Below are 15,045 nucleotides of genomic sequence, written 5' to 3'. Positions count from 1 at the left end.
GCATTTCCAAATAACATTTTCTATTTCAGATCATTTGTTTATAGTACTAGAATAGTTCATTACCACCCGAGACAGGTTTTTCCAAACGCGACAGCTTTTTCGCATGACTGTATAATTTTTTCAAAATATTGTTTTTATTTTTTAAAATATCTTTTTTTTCCTTATTATTACATTATTTTGAAAAAAGAGATAAATATTATAATTATTGGAAATCAAATGTTAACAATAGAATAACACAAACATTGTATGATTCAACATTTCAAAATGAAAAATCATATGATTAAAAATTTCATTTTTATATTGTGACATCATTATTTAATCTGTAAAACAAAAAGTCAAAAATATTATCATTTCATAAACAGTTAATAATTAATTTACGTTGTAATAAATTTATTTTGTAAAATAAAAACATTTTAAATAAAGTCAGTCTGGAAACCTTATTTATTCCAAAAACCTTATTTATTTATTTTCCTTTGAAAAAAAAGCATTTTTGGGATGTTTAATAAATATTACTATTATTTAAACTATTTTCCAATAACACAACCAAAAACATAAATGGTGTTTAAGTCATTTATCCAATCATTTTTCTGTTTGTCAATAAATGGTGATATTAATGTTGTAATTTACCAAAAATAACGGGAAAATACACAAAACAAACTGAGTTTTTTGGATCATTTTTTGAAAAATTTCGCTTTTAAACGGGAGTATTTATCAACATTTTTAAGAAACTTTCTCGGAGAGCAAACAGACACCCACAAAGTTAAGACAATTTCTCGTGAACGGATTTTACTCGACCGCTAAACTACAATTCGATGTTCGAATCTGCCAATCGTGGTGTTCTTTTCAATTATGATTTGTCTCGTTGTTTTTTATTTTTATTTGATGAAATAGAAATTGTTTGTTGTCGAATTCTCATGTTGTGTCTATCATTTTACACAAAAAAATTTGCCCAACCATTTTTACAACAACGGCACCATTTTTGTTGTTATATACGATGTTTGAGCGTAAAAAATCGAATTGGTCAATTTGTTTAAGTTCGTTTTGATTGAAAAAACAAAGATTACAAACAAAAAAAATAAAATTGAAAAACAAAACTAAATAACAAAAAAAATAACCTATTTTTGTCGATAAATAAGGTTTCCAGACTGACTTTACTATTAAGATTATTATTCAGATGTTTAATTTATTTTAGTATTAATTTATGTAATATATTTTTGATGCTTTGTGTGTATTGTATTAAATTATAAATTTATAAAAATTGAAATTTAAATAATATGGTATATAAATTTTTTAAAACAACCAAATATAATATTTTTGTACATATTGAAGTCGTTATTTTCAACGTATATGATCTGTTTTTTATAACAGGAGTTAATCACAGTGAAACTTTCAACTATTAATCAAAATAATTTATAAATATTTCTATTTTAAATAATACTTTAAATTTTCACCAATTACAAAAATCAAAGTTTAAAAGGTTTAAATACTCTGAAATAAAAATGTAAAGTGTTCAGAAAATATATTAAAGATGATGATGAAGAAAACATTTTTACAAAAAGAACACGAATAAGAAGTGTCGAAGTCTATGTTTTACATCTTTAACAGAAAGCTTGAAAAATAAAATTAATAATGTTATTCAAACAAAAGCAAAATGAAATTTTTTGTTTAGAATAAATTCTACACGTGATTTACGGCATTATTTGTATTCTAAATTCATATGTCAACCACTTGCTGATTTGTTTAAATTGTATGTATAAACATCTTTAATGTGTTATTTTGAAAAAGACCAAGAATATAACAAGAGAACAATTTTTTTTTATAAAAAATATTGAGAAATATTGTTGATAATACTTTTTGTTTGAGTTTTTAAAACAACTATATCAAATATTAAGGCAGTGAAAATACTTAGAATTTATCAAATGACAACTTAATTGATTGCTTAACAAACGTTAATTATGTGTGTGGAATATGAGAATTAATAATACTTTAATAATTACATTTGCATTGCTTGTTTTAAAATAACATCTCATGTAACAACCATTAAATTTTTAACACTCACAAAATTCTCAATTTTGTTATGTTTATCAAATGTTCAATTAATTTTTAAAACGTGTTTTTATTTTTCTAATAATTTTATTTTAATAAGAATATATAATTAATTACATCTATTTAATTTAACTTTTAATTATAATTACATAATAGATAAAAATGTTTGTAATACATTTGGAATATGAAAATATTTTAAACATACCCGGGTGGTTTTCGTTTTTGAAAGAATACAAACTTTGTGCATATATGTTAATTTTACCCATTATATAATTAAATAGACATTGTTATTTTTTATATTTTTAAATAATACAATCGATAAATAAATTATTATAAAATTATTAGATTATAATAAATGCTTTTAAAGTTAAGTTTGTTTTTATTTCAAAATATATTAAATTGATAAACGAATAATTTAAATTAAGATCAAAAAGACCAGACAGTGCCAAAACCATTGTACATAATATGTCAAGATTTATTTGCTATTTTAGTATTTGTTCTAAAAATGGACTGTTTTGTCTTCATTCATTTTTCAAATGTCCAAATAATTAGTATAAAAAGAAAAATGAAATTCTGTGATTCATTCAATGTTCTCTGTCTTCCTGTTTATTACAGCATCACTCGCAGCTTATCCAGTCGACTTACAGTACCCAGTCCCATTCTGGCATGTTTTTGTTGGTATAGACACGCATTTTGGCACTTCTTTTAATTACGAAGTTGATGTTCCAAACAACATCGGCAACAAGTGTTACACAATCACAACTGGTGTTTCTATCAAAATTGAAAATAATCAGTTGAGCATTTTTGACAATTCGAATTGTAATGGGTACAGAAAAACATACATGGATGCAAATGAGTATTACAAACAATGTGGCATTTGCAACGGGTTTGGAATAGCTGGAAGCTCATATCCCGCATATATGGTGATTCCCCTCGACAATCCAATCATGGTAAAATACGTAGTTGATACTACTGAAGCCAATTGCCCAGCTGGCAATTACATTCCATCTTACATTCTCTCAACACAAAAAGAACTTAGCTTCAGTTACATCTTGGGTGGTGTTAACAATGTTTACAACTTTGGGTTCAGAATCAATCAAACTGACAAGAACCACATCACAGGTGAGTGGCTGGACAAACTTCCATCAGACTCAACAGCCAAAGTGTTGTTCTCAATAGAAAACAAAAAAATGCATACTTGTTAAAAATCACTGGGTTAAAATCGAGTTGGACACTTATGATGTTGACAACTGTGAAACTGTCAAAAAAAACCTGGTCAATGCAACAAAACAAGAGCCGCAGTCGATCCTGTTGAACCTTCTAAGCCAGTAGAACCATCACAACCAGAAACACCAGAAAAGCCATCAGAGCCAGAAAAGCCAGTGGAACCTTCAAAACCAGTTGATCCACCAGTGACTTCCACAGAACCATCAGAATCGGATAAACCAGTTAAACCCTAAGAAGCAGTCACTTCTGTAATTCCAACCGAAAATTCAGAAATTTCAAATCTTGATGGTGCTTTGTCCATGACAATTTCTGTGTTGATTGGAGTAGTTGTTTTGTTAATGTAATCCATTTTCATTGTTGTTGTTTTGTTATGTAATGCTAGTCATAATACAATTGAATAATATTTAAATTATATTAAATTAACATGGATACTATCTGATTTTAAAATCCGAAATATGCAGTATTACTATTTTGGTCTGGATACTTTTCCTTGTGTGGAATAACAAGCACAATTTTTTGTTTTTTCTTCTCATATTTAGTCCAACTATTTTAATTGTCAATTTATTCAATCTTATCTGTCGTCTGTCTATTTGCTTTAATCATAATAGGCTTTTCTTTCCTTTCTTTAAATTCCTTTTCTTTTGTATATCCACTTTGCTCTTTTTTTTGCTTGTATTTCCTTTAAACTTTCCTGTGTTTTTCTATATTTAAATACTTTTGGATATCTATAGGAGTATTTACAAGTTTATTTAACACAAATATAAAATACGAAGATCTATAATGCATGCACTCAAGACTTTTCTCGCACTGTTTATATACAAAACAAGAATTCACATTATAAAACGATTCAAAAAAGTGCAAAACTTTTTTGGTTCAAAATTTTCAATGTGACAAAATTCTTTGCAAAAACATTGAAAAAATTTGTTTTTATTCAAAAAATTCAAATAACTCCCATCGACTCCCAAATCTTTTAAATCTTTCAAATCGCAGTCAAAAGTGACAAAATACTCTCCACAACAATTTTTACAAAACTTTTCTATTTCCGTCTTCGCCAATTTATTTTGAGACTCTTCTTGGTCTTCATAGAAGTCTGAGAGGACAAGAAATAGTTCAATAGAACTGCTTGAATCGCTCTCCCCATTTGGGAGAACATGTTCAAAACATTCATTTTTATTAGAAATAAATTCGACCATCCCACTCGCTTCATTTCTCTTTACAGATATGTCGCACAAAAGCAGTTCAAAAACTTTGTCTTGAGTTCCAATGAAGTTTGTGAACATCACAACGAAGTTATTTCCAAATGAAAACGGCGCCTTTTTCTCATTAAATACTTCGATTGTAAATCACTTGAGGAATTTTATTGTGAAATGGATGGGGATGTTGAAACGGAGTAAAATGGCATAAAAATGTTAAACATACTTTCCGTCTCTTCTCTCGAACACGCAAAACGACTTTCAACCGTTTTGTGGTAGTCGCATCTTTCGTCAATTTTTGAATTTTGAACAACTTGCCGATGTCTTTCTCAAGTTTTTTCTATTATAATTGATGTCAAATTTCTTCAAAAGTGTGTCGAGCAATTTACCGAGTGTAATATAAGTATAATCGTTAAACATTTGTGGCATCGACGAATTGTCCTTGTCAATACCTCTCAAAAGGGACACAACAATTCTATCTAATATATAATTATACCCTTTGTCGTATCGTTGAAAAACAAATAAATGAACTTACATATTTTTTGTTAGCATTGAAGCAATGGTGGAAACGTTCAAGTGCGTCTTGAGGTGATAAGAATGAGTCGGAATAAGTTATTCCGTTGACTTCGAACTGTAGTGGTACAATGTTCTTTTGCTCTATTATTGTGTAGAATTTGTTACCTTTAATATGACCAAAAAGAAAGACGGTAATTATTGAAATTTCATTCAATTCGGGGTTCACATTAGATTGAGAAAAGTGTTGCACGGAGATAAAATGAATTTTTGTGCTTTCAATGTCAAAGTTCTTTTTTATTATTAAATTAAAAGTTTTTAATATAAAGTCTGTTTTCTATTTAGCGATATTCTAAAAATATAACAAAGAAAAAAACTAGACCGAAAATATTAAACCATTATTTACTATACTCAATATCGCTAATTAAAAACCATTAACTATTAATAAAATTGTCATTAATTTAAACTAATGTTAAACAATTCCTAAGCATTGACTTTTTTCCAATTCACTTGTTGTCGTCTTCAATTTGACTCACATGATAATATGACACGTCTGCTCTATCAAAATATGACAACATATTCATTTTGGATAATCCAATTGACATAGTTTATTTCGTCGTATTCACATTTCAAGACCAACCTATTCTTTGTTTTGGCTTTATAATTTTTTCAGTTGCCAAGCAATTTTATTTTTTGTTATTTTTAACACACTTTAAAAAAAAAAAAAAAAAAAATACAAACCATTTTTTAGAAAAACCACTTTATTTTTATTATAATTAATAATACTGTTATTATAAGTAATAGTAAAAACCCAATATCGTTAAATAAAAACAGACTTTATATAATTATATTTTATAGTTCTTTTAATGTTTTTAAGTTAATTATTAATTATCATTCTTATAATTATACATTATAGTTTCTTTTGATTTTGAGAATGATGATTATTTTTTTATTGTTTTTAATTAATTGTTTACTATATTATAGTTTATGCAAACTATTAGGTAAAGTATAAAAAAGTTTGTTTGATTAAAATAATTTCATTATTAATTTCTGATAAAAACAAAGGTATTATCAATTTATATAAAATTAGTAATCATTTTAAAAATTATAATATTTAATTCTTTTTTTATAATATTACAGTCATGCGAAAAAGCTGTCGCGTTTGGAAAAACCTGTCTCGGGTGGTAATGAACTATTCTAGTACTATAAACAAATGATCTGAAATAGAAAATGTTATTTGGAAATGCCGAATATTTTTATTCGATTTTTGTGAAATGACCCTGCAAATAAATCGAATAGAAGCTATACCGTATATTAAGTAATTATAAATTTACTATAAAATATTTTTTCAAGACAGGTTTTTCCAGACGCGACAGCTTTTTCGCATGACTGTAAACAAATAATAAATCGAAATAAATTATTACTCGGTACAACACGTTTTATACAAATTAGAAAACACCGTGTTGAATTTACTTAATTATTAATAATCAAAGTTGAATGATAATTTATTTGCTTTCATTATTCATTCAATATATCGAAAAATCTATTTTTACTAAAACTGAATAGTTACTTTTTGATATGTTGTTTATTGTCCTTTTATTTATACAATCGTTGGGTTTTGTGATTGGTCCAACGCCGAATGACCTAACACATGAAGAAGCCATAATGAATAAAGTCTCTTCAATTAAAACAATTAGTAGAATACACCAAAAAATTAATGTAACCAAGTTTTGTTGCTCTGACAAAACTTACACATACAAATCATCAACACCAACACCCATATCATCAGACTTTTATTTTGAAAAAGGAGTCGTTCTAGAAAAATTGTTTCTACAAACATCGAATGAACAAGAGAGATTTTACATCGATGATACAAACATGCCAAACGGACTTTCTGTCATTTTGGGGTGTACTTCCGGTTGTCGATCATTTACTAATGGCAGTTATCGTCCAACTTTGGAACCAATTAACCAAGGAATTGCCCTCTATTCTTATGGAAATGGGAAATGGTGGGTTATAAAACACCTTTACGAACTCTTTTTGTTTGTCAAAGGCACAGAAGCTTCTGACATCACATTTGATTTTAGCAAAACCACTTCACAAATGCAGTACTATGTTGATTCTATAAGATATGCTGCTACTGGATATTTTAATAAGATTGAAATGTACAAAATAGACTCACTTCCCAATTTGAATATATTACCAGTTTGTAGAGTCAGTGCCACAATGGCAAGATACGTTTTGACAACACAGTCTATTATAAAACAAGATTGTACTTGTAATTCTATAGACAATAGTGTCAACATCAATTTCCAAACAAAATTCAATTATCCAGATTGTAACTACAACAGCTCTCTTTTTGATCTCAATTTAAATACGACCAATAGTGTTATTAAACATGAAAAAAGTTACGATTTTGGACTTTCAATGTGGAATTCGTTGATTCTATCAGAAAATGTTTTTTACACTTTTAACTCGACAAATAATCAAATATTAACATTTAACGAATTTAATATGTCGAGTGGATTTTCAGTCTATTTTGACGTTGAAACTGTCATCAAGAAATTAACGATAACTTCAAAGGGAAATTACACATTTAACAAACCAGTCACAATCGTGACTTTCACTCTCAGTGATATTGTAAAAAATCAAATTCTCTTCTACATCAATTCAAATAATAATGATATTCAAACACTTACAGTATGTGGGAATCGAGTAATTCACATGGATTATATTAACATTCTTTGTGACTGTGAATACAACGAAAACAAAACTTTTACTTTTCGAGGTGAAATTATGACCGACTGCACAATAAACCCACGCACTAACTTGAAATTGATTGTTGGGCATAACAATTATATAATACAAAACAACGAAAACTGGGGAGTTATTAATTGTTCTAATAAAGCGATGATATTAACTACAGGCAACAATGTACATCTTATTTCCAATTATTGCTCTTTCACTGAAACTGTCTATTTGGAAGCAAATGTTAATTGTAAAACTTTATATGTTTACAATAAGACCAGAATTATAGTTGACAACTTCACTTCAAATAATTATTATTTGTCAATTACAACTGTTAAAATTATAGATGAGATTTCTAAAATAAATCAAAATGGAATTATACAAATAAGAGGCGGCAAACTATCATCATATTATTCAAATCAAAACATTTCATTGATTTTTCCTGTAAGTGGAAGTACAACAAAATGCGTTGACTTTATCTCGTCTTCCACACCACTGAATGATTTTCCATTTGAAGTTACTTCAACAAAGATATTGTTAGGGAATAAACTGTATCGTGTTTGTTATGGAGGGGACAACAATTTTGATTACACAATTCGATGCAATTTAACAGGAAGTGTTTTTTCAAAATTTCAAAGTTATCAAGATGAGGTGTTGCATTGTCCCGTTAATAATATCAATACAACCGTCATAGTGTCAACCAATGAAGTTGATTTGAATGAATCGTTTTCTGGTACTTTTGATCAACAAGAAACAGTGACAAAGTTCAATTTTGAAATTACATCAAATTATAACTTCAAAGACTCGACAAAAACCGTTTTATTTGTTCAAGACGAATCTGTTGAAGGAAACATTCTTAACATCCAAACGAATTTTGAAAAGCTGTTGCTTGGAAATAAATACAAGTTTTCAAATACAATAAATTCAAATAACTTAAAAAATGGCAATGAATACGTTTCAATAGAGTACAACTCGTCTAATAAGTGCAATTCGTTATTAATAACTAATTTGAATTCAAAGTGCTTGCATTGTGATCAGTCAACTGTTTTAGCCAATGGAAAATGTCTTGATTTCAGTGAAAAATGCGTTTCTCGACAACGGAATGGAACAACCACATATTGTGAAGAGTGTGAAAATGGGTTTGAACCTTACAAAGAAAAATGTAATAAATGTCCTAATCACTGTCTCCGATGTTTCAAGTCGAATTGTTTGCTTTGCAAAGTAAATTATCAAATCAACTCGTCGTTTGGATGCTCAGAAGTCGAAAATAAAGATACCACAATATTGTTCTATAATATATCACGTGTTTACAAATGTAAAGAAGGGTATTATAATACAAACAGTGATTGTACAAGTGTGCTCACAAAATGTGTATTTTACGCAGAAGAAACCAAATGCAAAATTTGCAAATCAAATGAAATTTTGAATGCAGAAGAAACTTGTATGACTTTGAATGGGGTTATAACAACAAACAACAAAGTTCCTCTGGTTTGTGAGCAATCTTATTATTTATTTAACAACACGTGTAAACTGTGTAATGAGACGTTTGGTAATTTGTGTCAAAAATGCACAATAAACAGTTGTGTATCTTGTGGATTAACAGGAGTAGTTAATACCGATGGATTGTGTGAATCATTTGGTTCAAGTGAGTGTATAGAAAGTTATAACACACATTGTCGTGGCTGTTCAGACAAATCCGATTTTATCAAAAATGATGTTTGCATTGAAAATATCAACAATTGTGATGTTACAAATCTGAATGGCAAATGTGTGAATTGTGTAAATAGGTTTTATCTTGACTATAATACACAGATGTGTGTCTCAACACCACAAACAGTGAACGATTGTGAGACTTTGTATTTCAAAGGCGATCGTTGTGTTCGGTGCAAATCGACGTTTTATCTCACTGAGAACCACACATGTTTAAAATGTTCTGACAATTGTTTAAGGTGCACTTCCAGTTCAAATTGCATATTATGCGACAACAATTTGATAGTCAAGAATGGGTTCTGTGTTTCAGGATCTGATGTGTCAGACAATTGCAGCAAAGTGGTGACAGGCACTTCGATATGTGCTCTCTGTGTTTCAAAGACGTTTAGAAACGAAGCTGGAAAGTGTGAAAATTGCTTGGAGAATTGTTTAGAATGTCACAGTATCAAAACGTGTACATTCTGTGAGTCGAACCACTTTTTACTCACAAATTCAAGTGCTTGTATTTCGTACGACAATTTGACTAATTGTGAAGATAAAAGTGTCCGTGGGTGTTTAAAGTGTTCCTCTGGCTATTTCGTTGAAAATCAATTTTGTTCTTCTTGTGACTCCAAAACGACAAATTGTGAAAATTGCAATTCTGTTGGGAAGTGCACGTCGTGTAAAAACGACTTTATACTTAATGAATCATCTGAATGTGTATCAAAGAGTCAAGTGGATAAATGCGTTGAAGTCTCGGATTCAAAATGCTCAAAATGTACTTTTTGGCATGTTCCAGACAACACAAAGACGAAATGTATTGCACAAGCCGTATGGTGGGTCATTCTTTTATGTGTTTTGTTTGTTATGGTCATCTTTATTATTTTCATTGCATTGTCCATCTTCGTTTTCATTGTAATTTTGAACCACCGCAAGACAGAAAAGTTACAAGAGAAGTATTGTTTATTTGATATGAAGAAGACAAACATCGAATTTGTCAAAACTGATATAGTTGATATTGTTGTCAACAAGACGTGTATCGAGTTTTGTGGAGCGACAGAAGAAACAACTAAAATACCAGTTGCCACTGAAAGCCGCGAGTTGATTTGTGTTGGAAATGTCGGCAAAAATGTCATTAAAGTGCAATTCAGTCTGAAAGATAATTGCACAAAATACTCAATCCGAACTGAACCCAAAATCATGACAATTCCAAAAGGAAAAGCAATCGAATTTGAAGTTTTATTAACACCGAATTACTCGTGTATAATAGAAGACAAAATCGTATTGGTCTCTGCTAATTTAAAGAAGGGAGAAACTTCCCAACTTTACATAGAAACAAAGGCGGAGACAGAGATGTCGACTCGATTGGACCCAGACGAGTTGATTGAAGAGAAAAAGTTGGGGGAAGGCTCTTTTGGTGTTATTTTTAAAGGAGATTTTAGAGGTAATGTAGTGGCAATTAAAAAGATGAAACAATTAAATAACACTAACAACGCACTTACAGAATTTGAGAAGGAAGTTTCGATGTTGGACAAGTTCCGATGTGATTATATAGTCCACTTCTATGGCGCCGTATTTGTACCCAACAAGATCTGTATGGTCACTGAATTTGCACAATTTGGAAGTTTAAATGACTTGATAAAACACAAAAAGGCTGAAGAAGTCGAAAATAAGTTGCGTATCAAGTTCATGTATGACGCAGCAAAAGGGATATTGTATTTACACAACAATGGAATAATGCACAGAGATATCAAACCAGACAACATTCTTGTCTTTTCACTTGATTTGAACGTAAAAGTAAATGCCAAATTGACTGATTTTGGAAGTAGTAGAAACGTTAATATGTTAATGACTAACATGACATTCACTAAAGGCGTTGGTACACCAACTTATATGGCACCTGAAATTTTGAACAAAGAAAAGTATAAAAAGAGTGCTGACATTTATTCATTTGGAGTAACGTTTTATGAAACATTAAAGTGGGGAGAAGCGTATGACAAAGAGGAATTCAAATTTCCCTGGAAAATAGCCGAGTTTGTGATTTCGGGAAAAAGACTTGATAAAGAGGAAAATATGAATGAAAAACATTTCAAATTGATACAAAATTGTTGGAACCAAAGACCAGAAGATAGACCACATATTGATGAAGTAATAAAAAGTGTGGAAACTATTTAAGTGAATAATAATTAAAAATTATTTACACTATAGAATAAATATATTTTAATATAATAAAAATCAACCCTACACAAGGGAGACACCACAAAATGCGAGTCGTCAAAAGTAGCTATCGATACCTCCGATAAGCTAGATCTCCCACCGGAAGTTGGCCCGGTGGCTGAATGGGGTCTGGTAAACCCTAAAGGCAATTTCCCAGGAAGAGTAAGTCGAGCCTTGTCACCTCGCATCTTCGCCGTTCCAGTAAGTCCCAACTCTGTGTTTTCAAAGGCTTTGAAGGAAACGCTCTGGACTTAGAGAGTCAGATTGTCTCTCCATTGATCATTAAAACAAATTCTTGCCATTTGAATAGTATAGGACCACTATTTAATATTGGTTTGGATAAAACTTGGTAATACCAGGGGCAAAGATGTGGGTTATAAATGATGACTCCTCGGCGCTATGTAGACTCTTTAAACAAGAGTAAAACATAATTGATTTTTTCTCGTTTTTATTGTTTTTTATGATTTTTATAATATTTAATGAAAGTGGTTATATTTGTAATAAATAACATGATATTTTTTTTAATGTATACAACATTTTTATTAAAATAAAAATCATTTTCTAAAATATATAAAATTTTAAATAAATTATATAACATTTATTTGAAAATAATTAACATTTTTATTAATAATATGAGTATTTCGATTATTAGGTATATTAACACACATTATTATCAAATAATGATTGTTAAAAACAATATAATATAAATAAAAAGTTTTTCAAAACTCTGTACTGGGATGCCCCGATTTTATAGACAAATAATTTCTAAATAATTTTTCCTTTGCTTAACCCTCATTTTTTGTTATAAATATTTACTCGAAAAAAACAAAATAACGAACCTGACTTTTTTAAATTTAACTTGACAAATAAATCTTGCACCAAAAATTTACTTGAAAAATATAAAAAACAAACTTGGGATTTAAATTTTGATTACCATAACCCAATTTTTGCCAAAAACACAAAACACAACTTTATAATTAAATGCCCATGTTTACAGAATCGCCAAGTCGTGTTTTGTATAAAAATGAAAAGTATTAATGAGTAAAACAAGCATTGAAAGAAGATAAATAGGTTAAGACTTACAATTGAAAAGTTATTTTTTATTTTTGAACTGTTTATTTTATTTTAGACTCTTTTGATTAATAATCTTGATTGTTTAAATGTTTGTTTTATGTTATTGATGACTTTTTTAATTGTTGAAATAAACAAAAACTTATTATTAGTTAAAGTGTTGTATCATTTGATGCAATTGTCCTTCATCACAACATTGGTTTTTATATTATCGTTTATTTTGTGTTTGTTAGAAAGATAGAATTTTACTGACGTTTAGTTACAAAAAAAACCACTGACCAAATAACGAACCTGGAAAATCGGGGAAGATTTACCCAATATTTGGGTGATTTCCTGATTTTTTGTTCAATAATTGAAACTGTATTGGTTTTTAAGGGTTTTAAACTGTGTACCGTTGTTGGTTCAACAAATAGGAAAATAGATAATGAAACAAATAAAAAACAGTAAATAATAGGAAATTAAGACAAAGGGTTTTTATAAATTTTGGAAACTGTACAGAGTTTTGAAATACAGTTTATATATACAGTTAGTTTCACAAGAATTATTTATTTTTCATAACAAATAGATTTTCGTTTCATATTTCAATAATTTGAGGATAAATAAATAGTTATGAAACACCCGATATTGATATGCAACAATAATGCCAATTATGCTACAATCACGCAAATTGTGAAACAAAAAAAATAATAATTTTGAAACAGGGCTGAACAAAGGTACAAATCTATTTGTTATGAAAAATAAGGAATTGTTGTGAAACTAACTGTAACATATTACAATAAATATTATATTTTACTATATTTTTATTGTTTTTTGAAGTACTTTTATATAATATTTTTTAACATTTTATATATAAATTTAATAATTATAATTATAATTGTTAATTTAAAATAATTTAATTGTGATCTATATTAAAACACACCAACAAACAAACTGACTGACAGTTTTAAGTAAATAAATACTTATAAATATGTTAAATATATGATTCAGTAATAGCTTTGATAAAATTTACAAAAAGATTAAACAATAAAATGCACATAATTGTAGTAGTTTTGTTTCAAACACTCTGTTTATGCATCAATGAAGAACAGAGTAGTTTCATTTGTTTTCCTGTGAATAATAACTCTTCTGTTCTATCAAAGTATTGCACGTTTATAAAGCAAACTAATTGTATTAACAACACCAAGTATAGTGATTTAATGTTTTGTTATAGTCCATTCTATGACATTTTTTTCTTTATTAACTTGGTATATTAAACCATTATATGATGTTTGAAAGTGATGAAAAGCAATAATAATTCAATTTTAACAAGTAATCGCAAGGTGACAACTATGTTCTGGTTGATTTCACTTAACTATGTTAAGAAAAGTTTGGTTAATAACAAATTCTATTTTAATAAGTTAAATTATTATTTAATCGTTATTAAACAATTTCTAATATTTTATGATATTATCAATTATAATTAATAGTTTTATTTTATATAGTATAAATATTATATTATTAAACTATTTTTTATATACTATACATTTTAATATTTTATAGTTTATATGTTAACTGTCGTTTTAAGTAGAATAACTACCGCGGCAAAAAGTCTTCATCTGTAAAGAAAAAGTTTTGGCGATCGTAAAAACAAACATAACTAGAGTCAGTCAAACAACATTGTCCTTTCTTCAAACCCAATCCTTTCAATTTTATATTTTTAGAATCAAAAACAAATTTATCCAAAATTTAAATCAAAGACAAATCTAACATTTGTTAACCACAAGTTTTCAAAAATAGAAAAATAATGTTGATTTTAAGTAAATATTGTGATTATTTTGTCAAAACAAAAATTTTATTTTGATGTCTTTTTCCCTATTTTTGGCAAAAGTCAACTTAACTAAAAATGAAACTGTGATAATAAAAAATATATAAAAACGATTTTAACACGGGACCTACATTGACCACCACCACCTCTTAAAATAGATTTATTTTTTCTATTTCGAATCATATTCAAATTAAAATTATAGTAAATAGGAAACTGGGATAATATTAGGTCTGGTTCCCGAATTCAAAAAATGCCGAAAAATCACCTTGATTTAGTGGAAACCGAGTAAGACGGAGCATTGAAAAGAAGGCTCTAAAGACACACTCAAACAGTCTGTTTGTGCACCGTTTCACCCACTTTCCAAGTCCTCCCTTGGCGCGGATCCCCCCTGACCCCCCCAGCAAGCGGGGGGAACCACATCCGCGTCCACGCAGTACGGACAAGGAAAGTGGGTGACATGGGGACGCACAAACAGTGGCTGAAAAATGGACTTCCTTCAAAAAACACTTGCGGCAAATATTTTTTTGATAAAGGTGG

At 28.8% G+C, this 15,045-nt stretch overlaps 2 protein-coding genes across 2 annotated transcripts; both read left to right on the top strand.

Moving 5' to 3' along the window:
* Window positions 1–2,633: 2,633 nt before the first annotated feature.
* Window positions 2,634–3,506, top strand: EIN_145380 (hypothetical protein; the record flags this gene model as incomplete). Its single annotated transcript, XM_004254307.1, has 2 exons — window positions 2,634–3,209; window positions 3,372–3,506. 2 exons carry the CDS (start codon window positions 2,634–2,636, stop codon window positions 3,504–3,506), a joined length of 711 nt encoding a protein of 236 aa, XP_004254355.1.
* Window positions 3,507–6,557: 3,051 nt separating this feature from the next.
* Window positions 6,558–11,591, top strand: EIN_145370 (protein serine/threonine kinase, putative; the record flags this gene model as incomplete). Its single annotated transcript, XM_004254306.1, has 1 exon — window positions 6,558–11,591. The coding sequence occupies one exon, from the start codon at window positions 6,558–6,560 to the stop codon at window positions 11,589–11,591; it is 5,034 nt and encodes a 1,677-aa protein (XP_004254354.1).
* Between the last annotated feature and the right edge of the window lie 3,454 nt (window positions 11,592–15,045).

Source organism: Entamoeba invadens (assembly GCF_000330505.1).
Source record: "Entamoeba invadens IP1 unplaced genomic scaffold scaff_1105074725361, whole genome shotgun sequence".
NCBI lineage: Eukaryota > Evosea > Mastigamoebida > Endamoebidae > Entamoeba > Entamoeba invadens.
Note: the sequence above shows the minus strand (reverse complement) of the source record. Positions and strands in the feature narration are given on the sequence as shown.